General features: G+C 42.9%; 3 protein-coding genes across 9 annotated transcripts in view; 2 read left to right on the forward strand and 1 right to left on the reverse strand.

Moving 5' to 3' along the window:
* Window positions 1–12,286, forward strand: part of ACLY (ATP citrate lyase) — a 41,211-nt gene extending 28,925 nt beyond the window's left edge. For 5 of the 6 annotated variants that reach the window (XM_015599201.2, XM_006924620.3, XM_015599202.2 and 2 more), the window contains 10 exons: window positions 572–682; window positions 3,897–4,024; window positions 4,613–4,706; window positions 6,578–6,732; window positions 7,775–7,925; window positions 8,124–8,267; window positions 9,999–10,112; window positions 10,482–10,564; window positions 10,842–10,918; window positions 11,330–12,286. In XM_015599201.2, coding sequence (XP_015454687.1) covers window positions 572–682; window positions 3,897–4,024; window positions 4,613–4,706; window positions 6,578–6,732; window positions 7,775–7,925; window positions 8,124–8,267; window positions 9,999–10,112; window positions 10,482–10,564; window positions 10,842–10,918; window positions 11,330–11,424 — 1,152 coding nt within the window. In that variant the 3' untranslated portion in view covers window positions 11,425–12,286. The remainder of the gene's footprint in view (window positions 1–571; window positions 683–3,896; window positions 4,025–4,612; window positions 4,707–6,577; window positions 6,733–7,774; window positions 7,926–8,123; window positions 8,268–9,998; window positions 10,113–10,481; window positions 10,565–10,841; window positions 10,919–11,329) is intronic. The other variant, XM_015599204.2, reaches the window with a different exon arrangement.
* A 1,043-nt stretch (window positions 12,287–13,329) lies between these two features.
* Window positions 13,330–23,346, forward strand: KLHL11 (kelch like family member 11). The gene is made up of 2 exons (XM_006924625.3): window positions 13,330–13,945; window positions 17,849–23,346. Exons 1-2 carry the CDS (start codon window positions 13,401–13,403, stop codon window positions 19,428–19,430), a joined length of 2,127 nt encoding a protein of 708 aa, XP_006924687.1. The 5' UTR covers window positions 13,330–13,400; the 3' UTR covers window positions 19,431–23,346.
* A 123-nt stretch (window positions 23,347–23,469) lies between these two features.
* Window positions 23,470–27,255, reverse strand: part of KLHL10 (kelch like family member 10) — a 5,797-nt gene continuing 2,011 nt past the window's right edge. Inside the window, exons 2-5 of one of the 2 annotated variants that reach the window (XM_006924627.2) lie at window positions 25,970–26,459; window positions 24,647–25,264; window positions 24,144–24,293; window positions 23,470–23,932 (exon numbers count right to left, since the gene is read on the reverse strand). In XM_006924627.2, the coding sequence (XP_006924689.1) occupies window positions 23,558–23,932; window positions 24,144–24,293; window positions 24,647–25,264; window positions 25,970–26,389 (1,563 nt within the window). In that variant the 5' untranslated portion in view covers window positions 26,390–26,459 and the 3' untranslated portion in view covers window positions 23,470–23,557. The remainder of the gene's footprint in view (window positions 23,933–24,143; window positions 24,294–24,646; window positions 25,265–25,969; window positions 26,460–27,255) is intronic. The other variant, XM_006924626.2, reaches the window with a different exon arrangement.

A 27,255-nucleotide genomic window follows, 5' to 3' on the forward strand; every position in this document is an offset into this window, starting at 1 on the left:
ATATAATTTACGGTGACAGTCCCTGGTAATCCTGCCCCTTAAGCGACTCTAGGACCTAGAGGTTGTCATTTTTAACATTGCTGTGTTTGTTCCTGAAAAAGGAGTTCTTGCCTCTTGGTGGCATTAAGACATTTCAGTGCCAATAAAGAAGAATCCGTGCACTGTCTGGCCACGTTCTCTACCTGGTGGGATAGAGGATAGCTATAAAAAGTGAAAAGTATATTTTTTAAATTTGGGAGAGCCCTTTAACCTCATCCCATCCCTTGGTTGTACCTCTGATCAGGTCTGGTCCTAAATCATCTTATACCCTTAGATCAAAGAAGGGGAGTCTCGGGGACTCCCCTAGGATACCCACTATCTCTCTGCAGTTTTTCTTTTCATCTACCCTCATCTTCCAGACTGTTATTTGGGCCAAGCTGTTGTCTCCTCATTTTTTAGCCAGGTTGTAACTCAGGACACTTGACTGCTCGATTTGGGATAGATTTTCCTGCTGCAGTGCTGCTGCCCTTGGAGCAATTCAAGATGGGTGCCACTAACTCATGGGCTTTTTCTTGTTCCCTGTTCCTCGCAGATAGGGGGCACTGAGGAGTATAAGATCTGCCGGGGCATCAAGGAGGGCCGCCTCACCAAGCCTGTGGTCTGCTGGTGCATCGGGACCTGTGCTACCATGTTCTCTTCTGAGGTATGGCTGGGACAGATCATTCCTGGGTGGGGAGTTGGGAAGCTAAGAGATGGGGAATTTGAGGGGAACCGTGTGGTCATCTCATAAGCAGCTAGTTCCTTCAATAAATGTGTATTGCTCAGTTACTACAAGGTATAGCCAGGGCCTTACTCTGTAGGAGCTTAAGTCTAGTTGGAGGAGACAAACTCATCAGCAGATTAAGGTGAGAACAAGGCTATGAGTCCCTGCTTGGAGAAGGAGTGACCTACTCCCTGGAGGAATTCAGAAGGCTTCACTGAGAAGTTTACTAAGCAAAAGGGAGGTCGGGGCGGGAGAGGACACACCCCAGGCGCAGAGCTGGCTAGGTAGGGGTATGGTGCTAAATTCTGTGTGGAGAGAGGTCGTAGAAGGAAAGGAGGTTTTTCGACACGTCAACATGCCTGGCAGCATATAAGTCCAGCGTATAACAGATGTTAGATGTAAACACCCAGCTCTCTGTTTCCAGCTAGGTGTGATAAGCCAGACTCCAGCCCTTATACGCCAGCTTATAGAATCTTTTATCTTGAAGATGGCTCTTCAAATGATGATGCAACCAAGGAAACAAATACTTGTCACCTATCAGTTCATCAGTGGCTGAACAGGCTCTAAGTATGAGGCCCTATCCTCGTCCTGTGTATATCAGAAGATAACACCTGGCCTTCAAGGCTTCCCGCAGCAGTGACAGTCCTTATGCTTAAAACCTCCGTTCTCCCTACAATTTTTTCTCCTGAGAATGCTTGCCTTTCCCCTTCAGATTCCTGCCCACCTCAAAGTGGCCATATCTGTCCAGTTGTAAAATGTACTTTTCCATTCAACCAGCAGTTCCGTTTCTACAAATTTCCCTATGGGTATGCATGCAAAAATATTTCAAAGTATGTGTACAAGGATACTCACTGCAACGTGTAGTGGCAGAAAATGAAAACAACCTTAGTGCTGTTTGGGAGAGGACTGTGTCATCATGGCACAGCCACATCATGGAAAGCGGGGCAGGCAGGCAGAAGAATGAGGTGGATCCTGGTATGTCGATACAGAAAAAGTTTAAGATTTGTTAAATCTAAGAAAGGGCAGAATGCAGTTAATGTTTATAATATCCATTTTGTGTATGTATTAACTGTGTGTGTGTCTATTTTCCAAGTAGATAAAAGGGGAGGGGGCCCATCCTTCAGGGGTGAGCTCTACTTTCACAGGCTTTAGGATAGATCTTGATGTAGCTGTGTGACATAGGCAAGTCATTTAGCCTCTCTGTACCTCAGTTTGCTGAGCTGTTAAGCGAGGATGATACAGGATTGTTGTGACTTAAATAAGAAAGTAATGGTAAAGGTCCGGCACGCACAGGTCTTTGCAACTATTCTTTTCCATTCTTCTTCAGTCCACTTATTCCATGAAGCTGTTCCCGATTCTTTCTTCTTGACTGTTCTCCCCTCCACCCCAGCAGCCAGAAATAATTCCTCCCTGCCTTCCGTTGCTTCTCTTGACCAGCTTTGCATTACTGCTCTCCACCTCCCCACCTCGACTCTTAGAGGACACCTCCGAGAGGGCAAGGACCTTGCTCTTCTGTTTCTGTCCGGGCACTCACCATTACTCTGTGGGTAGGGTAGGACCTCAAGAGGTGTTTTGTTTTTGTTTTTTAATTAACTTTTAAAACTTTATGAAGTTTTAAGCATATACAATGTAAAGTCGTACAGTGACTGCCTAGCTCATAGATGATTTTTGAATCCTTTAACAGGTTACATGACCTTACAGAACTTCCTACCCTGCGGAGATTAGATACACAACTAAATCTCTTCCCATTGACAAACTGAGACAGCTCCTCGGGGAAAACAGAATTAAGAACTGGGGAGTGAGGATAGAGATGAAGGGGGTATTGGTAAGGTGACATTTTTCAGAAGTATGTTCCACAAAACACTGGTCCTGTAGCAATGGTCCTCAAAACAAACCAAACAGAAAAACAAGGGAACTTATAAATTATGAACATGCAATACAACCTATCTTCCTTTTAACGTTTTCCATTTCCGTTTTGAGAAATCTCAGAGTTAAAGAAACTTGGTTAACTTTCTTGAATCCAGCATTTTCTAAGTTTGAGTGCAGAATCTTTTCTCCTTCCCACCCCATCCACCCATGCAGATTAAGTCCTACAAAGAGTGCATGGGAACCCGCACTTTAAGGCGTGTTTTGCTAACCAGAGCAGTGATGCCTACCCTTTTCAAGACTTAAGGCCCCTTTTAATATATTTAGTGCACAGTTAAGAGCACAGTCAGAGGCTAAATTGCTTGGGTTCATATGCTACCGCATGTTACCTGTGTGGCCTTGGGCAAGTTACTTTACCCCTCTATGCTTCCATTTCCTTTTTTACAGGAAACAGTTGTAGCTACTAAAAGATTAAATGAGTAAAGCTCTTAGGACAATGCCTGGACATCATAAGTGTTATTTAAATGGGTTTGGTGTGGTTATGATTACCTACCACCCCCTTCCCTAAGTCAGGGTTTTGTACCAGATGTTTGTCTAGGTTGATTCATTTTCCCCATTGCTTCACTAAAGATGTTGGTTTTCTCTTTCCTCTCATTCACTTCCCAGTTAATCAACCTCTATATTCTACTGGGTTTATATTTTACCTCAGTGCATGCTCAAGTGGAAGGTGGCAATCGCTAATTGTTGCTATGTGGGAATAAAGGCCTAGAATGCAAAAATCTGATTTCTTCAAAAAAGCTGAGAATTCATATTTTTATGTGGGGGAAAATTTTTTTTTTTGAATATTGGTACCTATTTTACAAAAAGTATGTGCAGGACAATTAGATCATGTCTATGAGCTCAGTTCGGCCTCAGGTTGCCCCTTTGTAACTTCACTTCTTACCTGTTGTTCAAAACTAACCCCTGTCTTCCATCCCCTAATCACTGCCCCTGGGGAGCAAATGAAATTGGAAGTTGGGCTACCAGGCTTTGTATCCTGGCTCCCATAAACAGCTGCTGTGTGACCTTGAGTGAGCTTCTGAACTACTCAGTGCCTCAGTTTCCTCATTATTAAAATGAGTCATTCATTGTACCTGTTTAGTGAGCCTGCTTGGGGCTTGAATGAAGTGATTCAAGAAGAGTGTTTAGCAGGGTCCGGTCCATAATGAGTGCTGATGTTTCCCAGGAGCCTTAGTTCCCTCTCAGGGGATTAACAAGCCCAGTCAGGCCACTCTCCCTTGCCTTCTAGGTACAATTTGGCCATGCCGGAGCTTGTGCCAACCAGGCTTCTGAAACTGCAGTAGCCAAGAACCAGGCTTTGAAAGAGGCAGGAGTCTTTGTGCCCCGGAGCTTCGATGAACTTGGAGAAATCATCCAGTAAGTGCACCTCGGGGAGGATGCCAGCCGCCCCCTCCCTTTCCAAATCCCTCCTGAGGACAGCAGCCTCTCCAGCATGGAGGCATCCGATATTCCTGGTCCCTCTCAGGCATCTAGCGCAGCTGTACGGATGGTCCAAAATCCTTTCTTCTCTTTGGCTTTCGTTTTGTTTGTCGAAGCAGCAGTTACAGGCTGTTCAGCCTGGTGTTAAATAAAACCTGTTCAGTTTCTAGAGCTACTTGGCTGGCCATAAAGGAGATGAGCCTTAGAAACATTTAGAAAGTGTTACCTCTAATCAATGGATAAAGAGTTATTGGATACCCTGTTGTCTCTTCCCATTCCTCTTCTCTGCTCTCCAGATCCATCTTTCTATAGCGCCCATTTAGAGGAGTAGGGAAGTCTTGTCCAGAACCTGTTTTCATTTAGTTCTTGGGGATCTGACTAGTACGAGTAAGTCACTAACAGAAAGTGGGTAGAGAGCTGGGAAACCTAAACTCTTTGGGGTTAGATGGAAGAGCATTCTTGGGATGACTAAGAAGAACCCAGAAGAAGATGATCCACATGGGTGTCTCTTCTCCTGCCTCCCAGGTCTGTGTACGAGGATCTTGTGGCCAAAGGGGCCATTGTACCTGCTCAGGAGGTACCGCCCCCGACGGTGCCGATGGACTACTCCTGGGCCAGGGTAGGTGCCGTGTATGTCCCTCACAGTGTGGGCAAGGGAGATTTGGGGGCTAAGGTGGTGGCTTTTGAGTCAGTTTGGCTTGAACCCTGAAACCAGGCCCACCGTAGTAGTTAGAGCAACCGTGCAATCACTGCCCTGGGCTCCCAAACACACCCTCGAGGGAGGTTTATCCAGGGGTGCAGGAGAAACCAGGCGACTGACTCTTGGACTCCACCCACGCCTCATGTTCTGGAGCTTGTGAGGTGGCCCCTTCTGACCAAGAAGTAGAACAAATGCAGGGCCCAAGAGGACAAAGGGCAGCGTGTACCTCCCACAGCTGGGTGGCCTGACCTGGAAATGGGGGCTAGGGCAGACGATGTCCCCTAGAGTTGTCTCTACTTCCTAAGAGATTTCAGGGTAAAGTAGTCCCTACTTGTCTAAGGGGTGTAGATGAACTAATTTTCTTAATATAAAAGAACTCTTAGAAATCAATTTTAAAAAGACTGATAACTCATTAGAAAAATGGGTAGGAAATGGCTTTTCAACATGAAAAATGCTCAACCTCATACATTATAAAGGTCACCAAAGTAAAAACTGTGATACCGATTTTTCCCTATCAGGCCAGCGAAGATAAAAATTCTCTGGTAACATGCTGTGTTTGTATGGGTGCAAGGAAACTGGTGCACTCATTCGTTGTTGGTGGGAGTGGAAATTGACACCACCTTTCTGAAAGGCAGTTGGGTAATATGAATCAAATTTAAAAGTGCTCATACTTTGTGGTCCAACAATTCCACGTCTAGAAAACTACTCCAGAGAAATACTCGCATATACACACAAAGAAACATGTTCAAGGATGTTTTCCTAGTTGATACTTATCAGTGGTGGAATAGCTAAATGGTGATATTGTCCTATGATGGGATACTGTACAGCATTTAATAGGAATGAACTATATCTATGTGTATACCGATGTTTATAGAGCTCAAATTCATTGAGTAAATATCACGTTATAAGACAGTATATCTATTGTGATCATGAAAGGTATACACACATAAAACAGTGTTGCATATTCTCTGTGTGTCTATGTATGCACGTAAATAAAAGTGGAGAAAGAAAGGTCCAGAAAAATGTCCACTAACAAACATTAAGGCAGAAAACCAGGATGGGGGTGGAGGTCTGAGGTGACATAACTTTATCTGTTCTAAATTTTTAAAAAGGAGATGGTACTCATGTTACTTTTATAATTAAAACGTAAGTTGAAAGTATTTTTTAGTTAAAGTTCATAGGGGATAATTAAAGAAATGGGCTTGGACAGCATTGGCTGCTGTGTGCCCCAACTCAGGAAATATGAAATTCAGGGGCTCAGTTCCTTCCCCTGGGCAAAGGACATCTTGAGGGGTGCCCCCATTTCCACAGCCATGTGCCTTATTACACTTTGGTGGGAAGTTGGTAGCTATATGTGAAGTGTTTAAAATTTTTTCCTTCAGATTCATTCTTCTATTTCTTAGCCAGGTGACCTTGGGCTGGTTACTAAGCCTCTCTAAGCTTCATTTCCTCTGCTATAACGTGAGGAATGATTCTCCTTTGTGAGGTTTGAGTGAACCAATGGGTGGAAACAGCTTAGCACACCGCCTGGCCCCGCAAATGCTCAGTAAAGAACAGAACAGTGCCAAGGCTGAGCAGGTGCCATGGGCGTGGCACTCTTATTTTCTTTGCCCACAATGATTCGGTGAAAGGACTTTTGCACTTCTTTCTCAGGAGGAGTTAGTCTTAGAGTTGTTACTTGCCCACCAGAATTTAAGACTTTCCTGGGACACTGGTTCTGAGAGCACAGTCCAGGAAAAATCTCTGTGGTTACCTTAGTGCTGCTTGTCTCTGCCCCCATCTCTATTTAGGAGCTGGGCTTGATCCGCAAACCTGCCTCATTCATGACCAGCATCTGCGACGAGCGAGGACAGGAGCTCATCTACGCGGGTATGCCCATCACTGAGGTCTTCAAGGAAGAGATGGGCATTGGCGGGGTCCTCGGTCTCCTCTGGTTCCAGAGAAGGTGAGGCATGGAGGGGAGAAGGTGAGGCATGGAGGGCAGAAGATGCTAGGGCCTTGGGACCCGGAGTTAATGATTTTCCCTGACAGGAGAGCAGGGACTGGCAGCCTTGGGGGAATATGTCCAGGGTCAGTCTTTATGGCCAAAGATCAGATTTAAGGCCAGAGTAAAGAAATACAGGCTGTACCTAAGTCTTCTAAGGACAGAAAAGCCAGTCTAAACCAAGAGAAATAGAAAGCAGGACCTCATCAGGGATCTTGGATCAGCCCCTTTACCTTTGGATTTTTTAAAGACACGGAACAGAGTAAATTGGTGCCTTTTTAGCAAAAGGAGGGAGTTAGCAGGAGAGATCTGGATGGATCTGGTAGCTCAGGGTGCAGGCCTGTGGACTTACTGAACAGGCATAAAGTACCTTGTATCATCAGCCTGAATGTGAGAAAAAAGTTTGATACTCTCTACAACTCCCAAGCTTATCCCTCCCTTGGGACTGATGACTGGGCAAGGGGGCCAGTGAGTACATGATTCACAGAGCCCTGGCTTGGGGTGGCACCTTTCCTTCCTGGGAAAAGTTCATGGGCTATAACACCTGAGCAGGTTTTACTCTGCTCTTGCATCCTCACGTCTCCGGATGACATTCTAAACATCAGTTGGTAGGTTCAACACTAGAGGAAGCCTAGGGCCTCCTATAATGGGACAGGGACCTCACCTCCTCCCTGTCTGGTCCATAAATGGGAGCCACAAAGACAGGTCAAGTCCTGTCAGAGCAACTCATGCCAAAAACTGCTGACTAAAGAACAGATTTCAAACCCTGTTTGCTAACTATTTTAGAAGAAGCATTTGATATCAGCTGCTCAGGAATCCAGAGGTTTTGCCCTGGAGTTGTGTGATAGTGTTAGACCCGAACTGTCAGGTTGTTGCCCTTCTTGAATTTGTTTAGGGAGATGGGAGAAGGCGGGAACATGGCCTTGTCAACGTGATCTCCTGTTCAGCAGCTCACCTTTGTTTCCACCCTCCTTTCTCTATCCCTTTTCTCACCGTCCTCTAGGTTGCCCAAGTACTCCTGCCAGTTCCTTGAGATGTGCCTGATGGTGACAGCCGATCATGGGCCAGCCGTGTCTGGCGCTCACAATACCATCATCTGTGCTCGGGCTGGGAAGGACCTGGTTTCCAGCCTCACCTCGGGGCTGCTCACTATTGTGAGTACGGTGGTCCTGGGAGGTGCACAGTGAGAACAATGGGCTTTGACCTCATGCTGCTTGGCTGCAGCAGGGTCCTAGAAGGAGCCCCTGAGGGTAAAAGCCCGTGCTGGGGTTGGTTAGGGCGTGCCAGATTGGTTTGCAGAGCTGAAGGAGACTCTTACAGCTCAGGGGAACGTGGGCTTGTTTCTCCTACAGGGGGACCGGTTTGGGGGCGCCCTGGATGCAGCAGCCAAGATGTTCAGCAAAGCCTTCGACAGTGGCATTATTCCCATGGAGTTTGTAAACAAGATGAAGAAGGAAGGAAAACTGATCATGGGCATCGGTCACCGAGTGAAGTCGGTAAGTTGTTGCTTTCCTTAAGGGACTGAGCCTACGGAGTGGATGGGAACAAGAAAGCATCAATTTAGTTGGGAATACCCAGGCAAAGCTTTGGATGTGTTGACAGATGCTAACGTTAGAATACAGATTGCCCTTAAACAGTTTTTATCATGTTCAGTTTTGGTGTGAAAATACAAAAAGCTGGAATCTTGGTAACTTTAGCTTTCCAAATGAACCGTATAGGACTAAGGCCAGGGTTAAGGAGACATATCAGTCACCTTAGGCTAGCTGTATGCTTCAGTAACTACCAACTCCAAAAATCAAGTATCTCAATGGCTTACAGCAACAAAGATTTGTTTCTTATTTGCTCTACACCCACTGGGGGATGGTGCCGACTCTGTTCTCTGTCATCTGTGCTGAAGAAGCAGCCCTTATCCAAGATGTGTTGATCTCCCATCAGAAGGAAAACAGTCATGGCAGAACTACATGAAAGCTCTTAAAGCTTCAGCTTACTTTCACTCGAATGTCATTGGCCAAAGCAAGTCACATGGTTAAGTCTGACATCACTGGGGCAGGAAAAGCAACAACATCAAGTCAAGCCTGATTGGTAGAGCCACAAGAGTGAATATTTTAAGTAGTTAATATGAGTCTCCCACAGGGTAGATAGCCCTTTGTGTGTCCTGGTAATGAATTCTATTTAGAAATCAAAGGGAAAGACAAGAGGTAGCAGCAGCTGCCCAGGGCCTTACAAGGACAGCTTCTTATGGGACCCTTTGCTTTGGGGTCCTTGGCTGTGTAGCTCCAGAAACCTCATTTAGTTGGTCACTCCTCTGGTCTAGGCAGGGTGTATGACTCACATTCATACAAGATGGTCACGTGTGTGATCTGGAGTGCTCCCTTCTGGGTATCCAATGCTCAGCCAGCCCTGGTAGATCTCCAGAGGTTGCTTGATGAGCAAGGACTGCACTAGAACCGAGGAAGGTGGTTAGTTCTGAGGGTCATTCCATCCAGGCTTTGCAGAACTTTGTTCAGCCACGCCCAGCTCCCGAGCAGATAGCACCTCTCCGATCCAAGGTGCAGAGCCTCTTTCTGAGATGTCAGACCTGTGCTGCCACACTCAGTCTTGCAGGCTCCTTCCTTTTTGGAGTCTGTACTGACCTCAAGTGTCTCTTCCCTGAGGGAGGAGGTCACTATGGCATTGGGAAATGGCATGTGCCTAAACCCTCTCACTCCCCCACTGATAGATTATTGCTTAGTATGGGTCTCTTGACAGGTGGTTCATCTGCATTCATTGAAGGTCCAGAGTTTTTCCTAAAATTTCAGAGGTACTTGCTTAGTGTAGAACTTTGTTATAGCTTGACCAGGCTGCTGAGCTGGTGGGCAGTATGGCTAGTGGCTAGAACCTAAGATTTCTTATTGGAGAGTGGGTGAACCCCAGCCTCCTATCCCTTAACATGGTAGGACCCCTGGCCAACTCAACATCTCCACATCCCAGTTCCTTGTCTGCAGCGTAAAAGAAAGAACCCGCAAAAGCTGTTTTGAGGCCCAAATGAGATATGAAAGGACTTTAAAAATCTTAAGCCCCACAGTAGTGTCATAATCTGTGCTACATGGAATCATACATGTGGTTCAGGTCCTAGAACACACCTGAATATGAAATGTACAGTTGTGTCTACCTGAGACGCAAGCCCGAACATGTCCCTAAACAGGAATGTTAGAGTGGGTCCTCTGTAACTTCGAGTCACTTTCTAGATAAATAACCCAGACATGCGAGTGCAGATCCTCAAAGATTACGTCAAACAGCACTTCCCTGCCACCCCCCTGCTCGACTATGCGCTGGAAGTGGAGAAGATTACCACCTCAAAGGTAAAAAAAAAGTCTCTAATTCCTGAATCACAGTTTTGGGTGACTTTCTTGAGAGAAATGAGAGAACCAGGTTACCTTTTGACTTTGCAGCTAAAATCAAACCTGGTTTTCTAGAAATTTTTATTTCTGTTGCATAACTAAGTTTAACAGACATGCACTAAGTATCAACTAGATGTTGGATCCTTTGCTAGACATTGGGGATTAAACTAAGTAAGACACAGTCTCTTCTAGCCAAATGGATGTTTTGATGGGAGGTTTTTTTAATGGTGATCAGAATGCGTAATATGGTAGTAGTAGTAGTAATAGTGGAAAATTACAAGAAAAAAATGAGAAATAATTATAAATACTTGGAATTTTTTGCCTTCCCAGAAACCGAATCTTATCCTGAATGTAGATGGCTTCATCGGAGCTGCATTTGTAGACATGCTTAGAAACTGTGGGTCCTTTACTCGGTGAGCATTACAGCTCTTTTCTTTTTCATAATGTTTATTGATTTTTGTTATCGTTCCTCTCAACTCTAAAAGCAATGCATGCTCTTTATGGAGGACTTAGAAAATATAGAGGTATAAAGAAGAAAACAAAAAATTGCCTCTACTCCTACTGCCCAGAGCAACCCTCTTTTCCACTTTGAAATCAAAGAGCTTCTCATTCCTGAGCAGAAGTCGTATGCCTGTGGGGAGGACAGTCATGTGAGCCATTTTAAAACTGCATGTTGATTGTGTGTTGCAGGGAAGAAGCTGATGAATATATTGACATTGGAGCCCTCAATGGCATCTTTGTGCTGGGAAGGAGTATGGGCTTCATTGGTGAGTTAGTTGTTTATTATTGTCTTAAGAGTTTTTTAGGTTTTTTTTTCTTTTTTACCCAAGGGCCCAGCTATATCACTTATCCATGTAGTGAGTTTCTACAAAAGAGAGGTCCCATTGACTTATCATTGTTTCTAATCCTTCCTTTCTTACTTTCACTTACCTCTTATCTTTATCTTTGTTCCTTTGTTCTTGGAAATGACTTCAGTTGCCAGCCCAGGAAAATAGAATTAAACCCAACAGTTCCCTTTTACCAAGCCTGGCATCTGCCTATAGAATGGATCTGGATTTGCTTCCCCGTTTCTTCTACCGTTTTGTATTAGAAAGATTTCCCTTCCTCTCTTCTCCCCTTCACCAAACTTTAACGAGTTCACCAACTCTTAACAAAAAGATGCATTTGCTCTATTTTAGGACACTATCTTGATCAGAAGAGACTGAAGCAGGGGCTGTATCGTCACCCATGGGATGATATTTCATATGTTCTTCCGGAACACATGAGCATGTAACTGAGCCAGGAACTGTGTTGCAGTAAAGTGAAGACAAGATCTCCTCCCCCCAGAAATAGTGTGCAGACAGCTGGCACTGGAGCTTGCTATAGGATGGGCCTGGAATATAAACAGCCGTTGGTATACAGGCACCGAAGACCAATACTCACAGGCTAACACTGTTTAGTCCACACAATGAAGCTTAATATTTTTTTTATAAGCATAGAAATAAAAACCAAGCCAATATTTGTGACATCTGCTCTGCCACCTGCTGTGTTTATTATATAAAAGCATCTAAGCACTGTCAGGATGGCATTTTTCCTTATTATAGGGCGTTATAATGTTGCTTTCTTTTTTCCGTTAGTTAAAAATTTTCCCTTGGAGGAAGGGAATGAAACTTTTAAGACTTCAAGATATTATACATTTAAAGCATCCCTAATGTCTTGTTTTCCTGCTTATATAACCTGAAGAGCATTGTATTAATCTGATTTTTTTTTATGATCTTTTTGTATGTTATGCGTGAAGGATTTGTTCGGTATCTCACTGAAACATTTCATGTTGTAGACTAAAGTCTGCTTCTGTCAGGGGGATTGGACCATTGCATCCTTAGCCACTATCACAAAATATGTGGAATAGTGATTTAAAATGTAAAGTTGCAACATACATGTTTAAAATGGAAACACAAAGAAAAAGCTGTGAAATGTCTTGTGTCTTATGTTCTCTGTATTTATGCAACTGATCTGTCTTACTGAAGTCTGGGTCCAAGGACTCATCTCCAACCAGTTTGCATCTGTAATCCACAAAGATTCTGGGCAGCTCCCACCTCAGTCTCTTCTCTGTATTATCATAATTTGGTTTAAATAAACTATATAGTAACAATGAATACATACTGCTCTCTTTCATCTGCATTCCTTTGAACTGTACTTCCTAATAATTTTACTACATGTAGTTTTAAAAATACAATCCACCTCTTTAAAAAAGAATCAGAACTATTTTCCAAAAACAAAACATCCATGCCTAATTCTGCACCCCCTCCTTTCTCAGTGAACGGGAACCAAAGCTCTGCCCACCCAGACACTCAAAGCCAACAACCTGGGAGTCATCCTTTCCTCTGCTTCTCTATCTGGTTGCCAAATCCTGTTGACTTATCCTATAAATAAATTTAAGTATAACTGACATATTGGTTTCCGGGTGTACAACATAATGATTTGATATTTGTATACACTGCGAAATGATCACAATAAGCCTAAGTACCGCCTGATTTACCCCTGTCTGTTCTGCTAACTTGTGGCCCTAGTTCTACTTTTGACCCCTTACAGTCCATTCTCTACACAGCCACCAGTGATATTTTTAAAAACATCTAATTGAGCCATTTTCGTGCTTAAAACCCAAAAGTTGCTTTGATCATTTTTTAAAACAAGTATATAGGGAACAGCAGCTATGACCCAGACACTATGCGAAACACTGGACAAGCATCTCATTTAATCCACAGCAATCTGCCAACATAAGTACAGTTCTTGCTTTTAAAAGATAAATTAGTTCAGAGGTAAGTAAATTGCTCATCCTCATCCACGTAGCTGGGGCTCAGTCCCAAGTCTTTTTTTCTTTTTAAGTTTTCACTACAAAAACACTTTAAATCTTTAAAAATCCTATGTTGCTACCCAAGACACTGATCATGGGTGATGGTCTAGGGTGGCTTTTGTTTTACGAAATGACCACAGCATGATACTCACTGATAGGACACAAGGACACAAGCCACCACCCAACCGAGATGGGGGTGAGAAGCCTCGAGTGCAGCAATCATAACTGGAGAGTAGTACAGTTGAACCTTATCTCCGGTGGGAACGGCGGCGGGCTGGCAAGGCGCGTGCGCAGACCCCGCGGCCTGCCGGCCGGCTCCGCCCCGCGCCCACTATTTATTCCCAGAATCCCTCTGTGTCGCACCAGAACGGCTGGTTCGTTCCGAGACTGCAGCCACCGGGCGCGGCGGCGTCAAGATGGCGGCTGCGGCGGTGGCGGCTGCTGCGGCTGCGGCTGCGGCTGCATCACTGCAGGTGCTGGAGATGGAGAGCATGGAGACGGCCGCCGCGGGCTCGGCGGGGCTGGCCGCCGAAGTCAGAGGGAGCGGCACGGTGGACTTTGGGCCCGGACCCAGCTTATCTGCCATGGAGGCGAGCGGGGGCGATCCGGGTCCGGAGGCCGAGGATTTCGAGTGCAGCACTCACTGCTCGGAACTGTCGTGGAGGCAGAACGAGCAGCGGCGCCAAGGCCTCTTCTGCGACATTACCCTGTGTTTCGGCGGTGCCGGAGGCCGCGAGTTCCGGGCCCACCGCTCCGTGCTGGCTGCCGCCACCGAATACTTCACGCCCCTGCTCTCAGGCCAGTTCTCTGAGTCCCGTTCCGGCCGGGTGGAGATGCGCAAGTGGAGCTCCGAGCCCGGGCCCGAACCCGACACGGTGGAAGCCGTTATCGAATATATGTACACTGGGCGCATTCGCGTCAGCACGGGCAGTGTGCACGAGGTGCTGGAGTTGGCCGACAGGTAGGTGAGAGATGGAGATGCTGGCTGCCCGGGGGCCGCATCCAGGGAGGGCGCAGGAGAAGGTGGGGAGGGTAGTGCCTACCGGTGGGCTCCAATGAGCCCTGAGGAAATGCATTTGTTTCATACTTATTGAGCGCCTGCTGTGTGCTGTGGGGCAGCCTCTACGCTGGGCACTAAAGATACAGCCGGCCAGTCTGGCGAGGGCGACCTCCTCTTAGCGCAGATTCCAGGGATAAAGGCAATGAAAAAGAAAGTCCTTGTGTAATAAGTACTGTGTTGACATAAAAAACAAGTGAAAAGATAGTGGTTGAGTAGAGGGAAAGACCTTTCCGAGATCACATTTAAACCGATCTCTAAACGGCAAGGAAGAAGTGGCGATGCAAAGATGGAGAATGAACAATCCAGGCAGATAGCGCAGAGGCCTTCAGGCAGGATCCAGCTAGGTTTAGGGAACTAAAAGAAAAATCTGGTGGGGCTGGATCTAGTGGGTGATGGGGAGAAGGGTGTGCGTTCGAATAAGGAGTTTGGATTTTACTGGGTGATGGGAATCTGGGTAAAGAAATTATCTGATTTAAATAGATGATCCTGCTGCTGTGGAAGATGGAGTGTAGGGGGCAGGAATGGATGCTCGAGACTGGTTAGGAGGCAGGTGAATGCCATTTATAGAGATGGGAGGAGTCTGTTTTGGCAGTGCTATGTTACAGACACATTATTTTAACAAATCCAAACTGAATACCTATTATGCAGCAGATCAGACACTGGGTTCTAAGGTGCTTAAGATTCAGCGCTGAACAAAACAGACAAAAGTCCCTTTCCTCATTGCACTCACATTTAGTAGATGGAGAGTAAATAAGTAAAATAGCAAGTTGGATGATTGTTAAAGCAGTGATGAAAAATAAAGAATGGTGGGGACATATAGAGAGTGCTGGTGGAAAAGAACTATTTTTAAAATTAAATAAAGAATAGCTCAGGAAGACATTTTGCAAGGTAAACAGTGTTTCAGGTAGGGCATGCAGGTGTAAAGGCGGAGCTTGTCTAGATAAGACTAGCAGGAGGCCAGTGGATCAAAGAGATGCAGAGTGAGAAGAGTAAGAGAAGCCCCAGGGGGTAATGGGGATGGACCTAGATCCCATAGGGCCTTGTTGGCCTGTGGAAGGACTTGAGCTCTTACTCTCATGGATGAGAAGGTTTGGGGCAGAGGAATGATGCGATCCGATTTGAAGAATTTTTCTATGTTGAAAAAAGGATGGGGCAGCCAGGAAGGGACTCCAAGGGTAGAAGCAGAGACACTAGTTTAGGAGGTTGTTGCAGTCGTGGTGGAGGCTTGGATTGAGGAGGGAGAAGTAAAGGTGATAAGAATTGCTTCAATTTAGATATATTTTGATGATAGAGGAAATGAATTTGCTGATGGATTTGATGTGGGGTATGAGGGAAAGACTACTACTAATTTTTTGACCCAAGCAATTGGAAAGTTGGAGTTATTATTTATTAAGATGTGGAAGACTGCAGGAAAGCAAGTTTGCGAGGAAGATCAGGAGTTTGGTCTTAGTCCAGGAGATTTCTGAGTAGGCAGTTGGATATCAGAGCATTGGGAACTAGAGATTGGAGGGAATTAGCATATAGATGGTAATTAAAGCTTAGAGAGTAGGAAGAGAAGAGAAGGGGCAGTACTAAGCCCTGATGTTCTTCAAAATGTTCAAGAGGAACCAGCAGAGACCGATTTCCTATTAGCCTAGAAAGAATGGGTGTCAAGGAGGGAGTAGCCAGTCATGTCAGCCCTGTCAGCCGTAAGTGATCGTTGAATTTAGTGTTAACGGAAGTCCTTGATGGCATTGACAAGTCATTTAAGTCTTGCTACAAAGAGGATCAGAAAAATGTTACACATGGAAATGTTTGGGGAGTCCAGGGAGGTCTTCTTCCCCCCTCTAAGATAAGAGGTACTAGAGCATGTTTGTGTGCTGATGGAAAATGAATTAGTGGAGGGGGAGAAATTGATGTTACGGGAGCAAGGGAATAATTGCAGGAGCAGGCCTTGAGAAAAGGAGGAGATATAAAATTCATATTAAAAATGGAAAAATTGGACTGGGAAGGCAGAGTACAGGGAACAGCTACAGGTAGATTGGGTGGGTGGAAGGTGAAGTTGCGCCTGGCTATTTGTTTTCTCAAAGCATGAGGTTGGATCATCCATCAGAGGGTGGTGTGGGGCGCCTGTAGATTGGAGGGAGCAGGGTTTGTCGAATGAAAATGGATAGAGAAGAGTCATTGTATCCATGGTGCTATGTTTGCTTCTGTCTTGTGAGCTTGTATTTTTCCGATTTAGCCTTGCGTTTTGGGGGAGAAGTAGGGATGAAGGGAAGAGAGAACACCTCAGGCAATTTACTTAAAACTCCAACTTCTCTCCAGCTGTAAGCTGCTGAGTAGCTGCCCTGTGTTAGGCACTGTTCTGAGTGTCCTACAACCATCACATCTAATCTTGTCATCAGCTCTGAGGCAGGATCCCTCTCCCTACCACCTCCCTGCTGCATACAGTCTCTCTGTTTATCATATCTGCCGTGCTCCACACTTGTTACATAAGTAATAGAAAGTGCCCAGTACGATGCCCATCACATGACAAGTGCATAGGTATATGATAGCTATTGCTTTCATAGAGCAGTGTTTCCAAACACCTGTCCAAGGGAATATGTGTCAGAACTACCTGTAGTGCCTGCCAAAAATAGGATGGGGGGGCAGACAACCTGGAAATCTAGTGACCATGGCACCCAGACATGTTTGAGAACCACTAGAGCTCTTACCATTACACCTTGTCTTTGTCTTCTAAGATGGTATGTTCCCTGAAGAGGGTGAAGGGAGCCTGTCTTATTCATCTTTATATCATCCTTAGATGGTTATGTAGCATAATAACCATAATAACAAATGATTACTAAATTAGGCCTGGACCGATGAAGTCATCCTTAAATTGTTTAAGGTTCTGATTTCTGGGGGCCTACTCTTTTTAAAGCAGTGGTCTCAAATTGGCCACCCTCAGGGCTGAATTCTGCCAGATTTATGGATTTGGGTGAAACTATTTGTTTGTTTGTTTGTTTGTTTTTTACTTTAAACAAATTTAGATGGGCAGACAATTTCTGGTCAATATCGTGCCAAAAACTTTTTTTTTTTTTAAGCCTGGGCTGTCCTATATGTATTTTTTATTGTTGTTTTATTTCTTGGCTTCTTCAGATGTTTGCATTTGCCTTGCCACCCTGCTCACTAAGAACCCAAAAGTGCTGCTCACCCCCGACCCCTGGCACCCCTTACTACTGCCACCACTAGCTGACCAGGGAGAAAGTTCTAGTGAAGGGAAGGTTTAAACCTCTGACAGAAAGCCTCCACTGCTACTCCTTCTGATACTTGAGCAAACAGAGCCTCCTAGGAGCCGTGTAGTCAATGCTTAGTAAAATTTCTTCACTGAGATCTGCGTCTTAGAAGAAGAGGACGGTGACTGGCCAGAGATTAGGGCAGTATGGCATAGACAAATTGGAATTGGAATTGGCCTTTGTCAAGGGCAAATTAAAGTGAAAATAAAGTATGAGACTGTTTTACTTTATTAAAGGATATGTTCTGGAAAATCTCACATAATTTAAAAAACTCCATTGTGTTAGATGTAGTGTGCATAATATATAATTTATATATAAACTGTATAATGAAAATAAAATATATGAAGATGATTTTATATATACTGTTATATATATACTTTTAAACATACTTTTCAGCATAATCCTTTTTAATTTAGGGGGTTTGCTTTTTTGCAGATGTTGGGCATAAAGTGAGATGATGCTCACCATTTCAATTTGTATAATTCAGATGCTCTCAATGCATCCACATAAAATATGCACATTTGAAAATTAACCTTTTTCTTGATTTTAGGTTCCTATTAATTCGTTTAAAAGAATTTTGTGGAGAATTTCTCAAGAAAAAACTTCATCTCTCTAATTGTGTGGCCATTCACAGCTTAGCTCACATGTATACCCTGAGCCAGCTTGCTCTGAAAGCTGCCGATATGATACGGAGAAATTTCCACAAAGTAATTCAGGATGAAGAATTTTATACTCTACCTTTCCATCTCATTCGAGACTGGCTGTCAGACTTGGAAATTACAGTTGATTCCGAAGAGGTTCTCTTTGAAACGGTTTTGAAGTGGGTTCAGAGAAATGCTGAAGAGAGAGAGAGATACTTTGAAGAACTTTTTAAATTGCTCAGATTATCCCAGATGAAACCTACTTACCTTACTCGGCATGTCAAGCCAGAGAGGCTGGTGGCCAATAATGAAGTTTGCGTCAAGTTAGTGGCTGATGCTGTGGAGAGGCATGCGCTGAGAGCCGAGAATATACAGTCTGGCACGTTCCAGCATCCTGCCTCTCATGTCTCATTATTACCTCGCTATGGGCAAAACATGGACGTGATCATGGTTATTGGAGGCGTGTCCGAAGGAGGGGACTATTTAAGTGAATGCGTGGGATATTTTGTCGATGAGGACAGATGGGTAAACTTACCCCATATTCATAATCATCTGGATGGACATGCTGTTGCAGTAACAGAATCCTACGTGTATGTTGCTGGATCAATGGAACCAGGGTTTGCTAAAACTGTGGAAAGGTATAACCCAAATTTGAATACATGGGAACATGTTTGTAGTTTGATGACAAGGAAGCATTCTTTTGGGCTAACAGAAGTCAAAGGGAAACTCTATAGCATTGGAGGACATGGCAACTTTAGTCCTGGCTTTAAAGATGTGACTGTTTATAATCCCGAGCTTGATAAATGGCACAACTTGGAATCAGCACCGAAGATTCTCCGAGATGTCAAAGCACTGGCCATTGAAGACCGCTTTGTATACATTGCTGCCCGTACTCCTGTGGACCGGGACACCGAAGATGGATTAAAGGCTGTAATTACTTGCTATGATACCGAGACTCGACAGTGGCAAGATGTGGAGTCTTTGCCACTTATTGACAATTACTGCTTTTTCCAAATGTCGGTGGTGAACTCAAACTTTTATCAAACAGCATCATGCTGTCCCAAGAGTTATTCTCTAGAAAATGAAGAGGCAGTCAGAAAAATTGCCAGCCAAGTTTCTGATGAGATCCTTGAAAGCTTACCTCCAGAAGTCCTAAGCATCGAAGGAGCAGCCATTTGCTATTACAAAGATGACGTTTTCATTATTGGTGGCTGGAAAAATAGTGATGATATTGATAAGCAGTATCGGAAAGAAGCCTACCGATACTGTGCTGAGAGAAAGAGGTGGATGCTTCTTCCTCCCATGCCACAGCCACGTTGTAGAGCTACCGCTTGCCACGTGAGAATCCCGTACCGGTACTTACATGGCACACAGAGATATCCTATGCCTCAAAACTTAATGTGGCAGAAGGACCGGATCAGACAGATGCAAGAAATACATCGGCATGCCCTGAACATGCGGCGCGTGCCAAGCTCTCAGATCGAGTGCTAGGTTCTCTGATAAATGCAGCTTAAAACAGACGTGCTTCACGAGGCCGAAAATGTCCAGACTGTTACTTGAAAAAGTATGTCGATAACTTATTTTCTACCTGAACTGATTATTGCCCCATAGAAAGGAAATATAGTTAAAAACCGAAGACTGGGAAACTCAATTCAATACATGGTAATGTTTTGTTAGCTGGCAATCTTTCTGTCTTTGTCTTTGATTTGTGTATATATGCTAGCTAAATAAGATCTTTTTAAAGACAAGTGGGAAAACCAGGTGTAGTTACTTGGCTGTTTTTCTGCCAAGAAATTATACTCTTTTGTTTTAGGGACTTATGTTTTGAACATGCTTTAAGCACCAATATTATTTGCACATTTACTTTGATATTCCTTTTCATTTTTTCCTGAGTGGGTTGGTTTTGACAAGATCAGAACTTATGCATTAAGCCCTCCTCTGCAGGAGGTATGTGCAATAGACTGAAATTTGAAGGAAAAAGCACAATATTTCAGCAAGATGATTTCAGAATGTTTGCATTGATATTTTATTGTTTATCTAGAAATACTGTTATGCGTCTTTTTAGAACAGATGACTGACTGATAAAAAATTTGTGATTGGCTCATGCATTTTTTTGAATATTTTTCATTTCTTTAGCAACTGAGTTATCGACTTCAAGCCATTGCTCAGAGATGATGGTAGTTGGCAAAAGAATTGATCTTTAGCTGATTGATTGACTACAGAGGACGTTATATATGTAATTTGTTTCTCTAAGAAGAGAAGTTTATTAGTGTAGACTAAGAAATCAAAGGCATTAAAAAATAAAAACGCTTTTTTTTAGGAGTTGTAGGCTTATTTGAGGATAAATTAATGAGTGTAAATAATGCCTATGACAATCGATATTCAATGCCTTCAGTTTTAAATTTTGTGCTAATGTGTATTATATATAGAATCCTCATCATTCCTTTCGAAAAGAAACTTTTTTCAAAATAGGAAGGAAATGGCAATTTAGAGAAATGTTGCTAAAGAAAAGCCTTATTATTTCTCAGCCCCTGGATAATGTTTTATTCGGTTGCCCTGGACTTTAATTGGAACTTTACCTGAGCCTGGAATACCAAATTTAAACGCATAATTCTGGCTCTTAAAAAGCTGTGGTTAACTTTTATTTATTTTTATGTATTCTTCTGATTCCCTTACGCACTCCCAAGCTTTATACAAATTAGCACTCAGGTTGACTCTTTTAGCACTCAGTTAACTCCTGCACTTACTATTTATAATGTGAGTCCAGTATATTTTTTTGTTTCTTTTGGAATATCTCTACTTTCTTAGACACATTCCAGAATTCTGTTCTAGAAGTTGAATTCTAAGTGCAGTGATTTTTTTCCCCCTAGTCCATTATAGTTAACCTCCTTCTTAGTTGTATCAAATATCAAAAGAAAAAAGTACAACCAGAAATTTTAGCTCTCAATTTGCTGCAAGACCATTAATGTTTAGCCCTTGGACTCTGTACTAAGTAAGAACTTTTCTGAAATATTTAAATTGGTATCCCTGCCCAGGAAAAAGTTTTTCAATAAACATGTTGGAAATCTGCATTAAAACCATTTTAGACTGGGCTGGGGATAGGAAACTGCAAGTTATATTTCTACATGAGAATATATTATCTTAATCCACCTCTACCATTTTCTCAGTTTCCATGTATTTTCAGTTACTTTAATAAAAGCCATTGGATACTGAGAAGTGCTTATTCTTAGTTGTGAGAGGTCTATGCGAATAAGGCAGAAAAGCTCATTGAGTGAAGTCCTCATTTCTCTCTGGTAGACAGTGTGAGCAAACTTCCATTTCTTGGTGGTGTTTAATTCAGTAGCTCACTAGGATTCCAGTTTCTCTACAGAAGGGTGTGATGTAAGGATTTGGAGTTGTTTCTTTCTTTCTTTTTTTTTTTTTGTCTCAGGGCTGTTTTCTGAGACAATCATTACCAATCATTACCAAAATCATTTGTTTAGAGGATGTCATTTTTTCACATGATGTGGCAGAAATTATAACTCAGATTTCGGTGTAACCTGGTTTTGAAAATTGACTGAAATTGTTGTTTTTTAACTCAGCAGGCAGCCTAGGCCATGGGTGAAAAGAAGGGGTAAGTCCTTCCTCGCATGATGACGTGTGCAGGTTTTCCTGACTACTGAATTTCTAATTTTCCTATTTGAATTCACATGTGTGATTTCACATCAATAACTTGTTTACGAATATCTCAACTAACTTGTTAATCAGGAAAGAAACCAGATTTGCTTAAATCTGTTCAAGGCTGACATTCTGAAATTCTAACCTGGAAATACTTCTCAGTGTATTTGGAAAGGTTCTCATGATGATGACCAGCCTAAAATGGCTCTTTGGGAAAGAAATTTCCTTTTTGATGAAAACTTAAAGATTGTGTTTAGTAATTTAAGCAGTTAAAAATACAACTTTAAAAAGATAGTTTAATGTGTATTTAAGCAAACCTTTTTGGTTGCTTTTGGTTTTGTTTCGTGGAAGGAAAAGAGAGGAATTGATTTTACAAAAAGTTGTAACTATACATAACTTTGAGTGAAACTGCTTATGTCTCAGAATAGATATCTTTTAACTATACCTACCTTACCATGGTTTTAAAAAATCAGTGATATATATTGAGAATGTCAGTCATGAGCTTAGTGTTTAAGTATCTCATTTGCAGTTATTTGCATGGTTAGTCTTGTGTATCTGGTATCCAACCTTGCTTTTGCTGTGCCAATTCAAAAATATTTTTCTAAAAAATTTAAAAATTCATTGACATCAGTTTTGTTTTGATCAGTTGGTTTTGTATAGTATTTCTGGGACCAAAAATTTTAAAATACTTTTAAAATACAGAACAGACGTTTAGAACTGGAAAGATAGTGTTTATGGAAGATTTGTGTGCTCTTCTGTATTTTAAACTCTTCAGGCTGCCGGTAAGGCAGTTTCTAAGGCACACTTTTTTCCTGTTCGTGTTTCTTGACTAGTGTAGCATGTGGTACGTTTAAATACTTTATTATCTGCTTCATAATTCTAATATGAACACTATACTATAGGTAGACAGGTAAGCTAAATTATGTGTATTTTAGTTACTTGGCCTAGTCAAGCATAACTAAAGAGACTTTTTTTGCACTTTCCTCAAATTAAGCTTAAATAAATAGGGTCTATTGGCCACATTCCATGTCCTTTGAAAACATACAGAATTGTGAAGCAAGTTGTCTGTCTACACTAGAAAAATAGGGTGCCTATAAGTTGCTGTTTAACTGTAGAATATTTAATGGTTTAGTCTCCTTTTTTAACTGTCAAACATTTTGGCACAGTTCATCACTCCAGTTTGTTACTTTCTTGAGAATAGTCTGTTTTTGTTATAATGCTTACATTGGAAACAAAAGAGCTTATCGTCAAGTGATGTACTACAATAACAATACAGTCATTTTGCTTCAAGGAATTTAGATAGCCACATAACTATTTGTTGCTTATCTCGTAGGGCTTTTGTCTTACTCTATATGACCATTCCTGCAAATGTCTGACAATGAAGCACATAGAGTAGAGCACTTGCTGTTAACTGAATCCTCCTACGTAATGCACTCGTGAAAAGTAGTGCTTGCTAGATGTTTAAAGATCTTAGGATCCCTGTGCTAGGGCTCATTGAGTTATTTGTAAAAGAAATACTTAGTTCAAGCTGATATATAGCGAGTTTTGGGGGCTAGCAGTATCCAAGCTCCTACTCTACTGAAAGTATAATCTTGACTCTCTCCTGTCTGTCAGAGGAGATACGGAATTTAGGACACTTTGAGACATTACATTGTAAAATAGCTTGTTTTATGTTCCTAAAGCTATCTTGTTCTATGTCAAAGCTATTAATCGTCTCATTGTAAGTTTTAAATAAACGTATTTCATTAGAGCTGGTTTGTACTGTGTGATATTTTTCTTTCTAAATATGCACTGTTGAGTATAATTGCTTTCTTTCTTCCCTCTTATTCCCTCATTCATGCAACCCTTGGCTCCCTTAAGTTGAACATTTTCCAGTACTCTTATAAGTTTAAACACTGCATTTATTTTAAAAAAGAATTAATTCTTAGTGCTTAGACTTTTTATTAGCTAAATGAAGAGGCTCATACAGGTAGGGTACTGGTTGAAGCGGAGTACTTTACTTCATCTCGCAGTGCTAATCCTGTGAAGTTGTCCCTTCTAGCTGCATATTCCCCAACATTGGCCAGCCCTGGTACCACACAGCAGCTCAGAGCACTGCGGTATATACTCATGTCATGAGCATCGTACCACTCATCGGTCTTTTCATCATAGCACTCAACATTAAAGGTGGTGGTAAAGCCATTAAAGCCACCCACCACAAACAGGAGGTCATCTACCACCTCGATGCCGAAGTTGCTACGAGGATTAAACATAGTGGGGATCGTGCGCCAAGTATTAGCCACTGGGCTGTAGGCTTCTGCACTCCTAAGTCGATTGGCTCCATCAAAGCCGCCTACCTGTGGACGCAAAGGAAACAGGGTTGACTGTTAACCACTGATTCTGTTCACCTAGGAGGCCCTTTTAGGGGAGGACCAGTGATTTCAGACCTCCCTCTGCCACTATCCTCCATGGATAAAAAGCTGCTCAGATGCTTACCAATGGTAGTGTAAACCTATTTGATAATAGAACATCAAGGGTTTTCGTTTTTGTTGTCCAAGATAAACTCACCGCATATACATGTTCTCCATAAGCAATTACGCCTATTCCACTTCTCCTGCTTCTCATGGGTGCTATGACTGTCCACTGATTACTCTCAGTGTTGTACACTTCTGCTGTAAACAGGCATTCGTTTCCATTAAACCCACCACATATGTAGACCTGTACGAAGACAGTTCCAAGATTATTAAAATTGTTACTTCTGGGGAGTAGAAAGAAAGGGGGTGTGTGTATATCCATATATATATAGTGGCGGTTGGTGGGGACACCTTCAGTGCCAGTCTGTACTAGCTGAGTTTCCTGTCTCCACATGTGCATGCATTGCTTTTTTAAGAAGTAAAATAAAATTACAAGGGGCTGCATAGTTGTCTGACAGGCTTAGTACTGCAGAGTGAGTACTGCCACTTCCGTTTTCCACACACCCCAAAGAACAAAGAAGAGCATCATTTCTGGGCTTCTTTGCTTTCACATCTCCTGTTGCCACCACCCTTCCAGCCCTGCCCCTTAGTTCTTACCTTTCCGTAGAGTGTTGTGGCACTCGCATCACTCCTCTGTTCATGCATAGGGGCAATGAGCGTCCATTGATTGGTCTCTGGCTCGTAACGCTCAGCAGTGTTGAGACGCACGTACCCATCAAAGCCTCCCATGGCATAAATAAAATTGCTGAGGACTGTTACGCTGACATAGCAACGTCTGGAGTGCATCGGGGCCACCTGGTGCCACGTTTTCTTGACTGGATCAAAACGCTTAACACTGTTGAAGTAGTCTACACTATCAAACCCCCCAATGATATAAACGTAGCCTTTCAAATAGGCTGCCCCGTGGTAGGCACGGGGACTCTCTTCCTCACAAGTGACGTTCACCCATCTATCTGCTCGAGCATCATATGCCTCAATGGCATTGGTGGGGCTCCCACCGCTCCAGCCACCAATTGCAAATAGGATGGCGTAAGGCAGTCGGGGCCTGGTAAGTGGGTTAGTGAAGTCAGAATTAGAGGGTCCATTCATATTTAGGTCATACATGGCCTTCAGGGCATTAATGATGACTGGCTTGCATTCCTCGCTATCTTTGACATAGTCATTCATCTTAACATTGTTCATGAAGTACTCAGCATGCATTAGGGCCAGGCGAACCTAAGGAGGAAATGCAGAGAGTCATTTAGATGTGGTGAGGGTCTCTGGAAAACATATCTTCAACTCTGTTTTACAGTATGCCTTTGAATTACAGTAGGGCCAAATTTTGTTTTGTTTTAAATTTACAGCTCACAGCTTGTTTTTCGGAGGTTGTATACATTTGGATTCTGAAAATGAGTTAGATAGAAGACACCTCAAATAGTCAGCGAGCTATTTATATGAATGAATAGCCCATTCATTGGGCACTGGACAGTACTATTAGACCGAAAAAAAGCTGTAGCAATTGTTCCGTAATTGAATATACAGATCTCTATATGTAAAATAACACAAATTAGCACCAAGTGGCTACAACTGAGTGTAATACTCATGGTTTGGTTACTAGTCCAACTTCTTGGGTTTGGGGAACTCAGAATTGACAGAAGTGAAAGGAAGACCCTCTAGAATTCTTTCGAAGGTCTTGCCCTCTCCTTCCCCCACTACCAGGGAGAATCTGGGTCAAAGAATATTACTGGGATAGAAGGAACTAGCAATGTCAAGGGCAAAGAAAATTGCAAAATTGTAGAAACTAGTCGGAGATGCCTTCTACCTATACATAAATATAGCCCTGGAATCTGTCAAACATCTGAATGTGGCTTTTAGGACAATCTTAGGATAAAAATCAAAAGCAAGCCATTAAGCATCCCACAAAAAATAATTAAACTTGACCTTGGGAAGCAAAACTGAAATATGCTGCTTTCTATTTTGGGGATCATGAGAAATCCATTTTAAAATGGCTTCAAACACAGCATCTTCTTGTTTGACGTTGAGCTCATCTTTCTCAATGATATCCTTCAGTTCGCTGACCGAGAGCTCTAAAAACTCTGCCGAGACTTTCACCATCTCCTCAAAGTTGTGCAATATGAACATGTAGGCCTTCTGCCTCAGTTCCGGGCAGTAGTAGTAGTCTGTGAACTTGCAGATGCCAATACAATTATCCAAACACAACTCCGACTTGAGGAACTCACAGCAGCCCCTAACAATACCCATGATGTTAAATTGGTCTGCAGCAGCCAGCAGCTTCTCCACATTGTCCGGTGTGATAGGAACGGTCCTGGTGTACGCGTATTCAATAATTAGCTTCATCATGTCGGGGGAAATGCCAGGAATGTTGTATACCTTCTTTTCAGTGTTGTTCCAGCCACTTGTAAACAAAGCTCTGAAAAAAAGAAAAACTAGCAGCCACTGATACATTTCTCTCTGGCTTACTATACTCTCCCCTACCTTTTCTTGAAGAGAGTTTGGACATTTTCTAAAGAGTGCACAGTGAGTATATTGGAAATAAATTGGGGTGAGGAGGGCAAACTGTGCTTTATACAGGGGGCAAGAGGACCTTTCCAAGCCTTTGACTTTGGTCACTCATATCATTCTTATGATAACTAGGTCCTTTTCCCATTTTGTGCATGGAGAAATTGGGATTTAGAGCTGGGAGTAAGACCTAGGTCTCTTCTGTCCCAACCCCTTGTCCACCAAATTCTATCTTGCTTAAAGAAATTAAACTTGAGCAATACACTTTTTAAATATGAGTTGTTTAATCAACACGTATCCATAATCTAATCATTTCTGTTGCTACCTCCTTGGTCCAAGCCACCACCATCTCTTGCCTGGATTATTAGGAGTAACCTCCTAACTGATCTCCCTGTTTCTGCTCTTGAGACCTCCAGAGTTTATAGTCTTATCTGTCACCAGAGTGTTCCTCTTCCACTCAAAATATTCCACTGACTTCCCTTCTTAGAGTAAAATACAGTCTTCACCAGGGCCTGCAAAAGACCCCTGAGATCTGGACCAGTCATACCTCACTGACTGTATTTCCTCCCGCCTTCTCCCTCACTCCCTTCCAGCCCCACTGGCCTTGCTTTCCTTGAATATACCAGAGATGCTTTCATCGTTGGTCCTTGTACCTTCTGTTCTGGCTGTTGGGAAGGCTGCCCCAGATCTCTGTGTTTCTCTTTCCC

The sequence above is a fragment of the Pteropus alecto genome, unplaced genomic scaffold (assembly GCF_000325575.1).
Source record: "Pteropus alecto unplaced genomic scaffold, ASM32557v1 scaffold98, whole genome shotgun sequence".
Taxonomy (NCBI): domain Eukaryota; kingdom Metazoa; phylum Chordata; class Mammalia; order Chiroptera; family Pteropodidae; genus Pteropus; species Pteropus alecto.

What these genes read in the sequence shown, in the direction of transcription:
- KLHL11 (XM_006924625.3), top strand. Translation starts at nt 13,401, where the DNA reads ATGGCGGCTGCGGCGGTGGCGGCTGCTGCGGCTGCGGCTGCGGCTGCA. An exon ending in GTGCTGGAGTTGGCCGACAG is followed by an intron (nt 13,946 to 17,848) that starts GTAGGTGAGAGA and finishes TCTTGATTTTAG; the next exon opens with GTTCCTATTAATTCGTTTAA.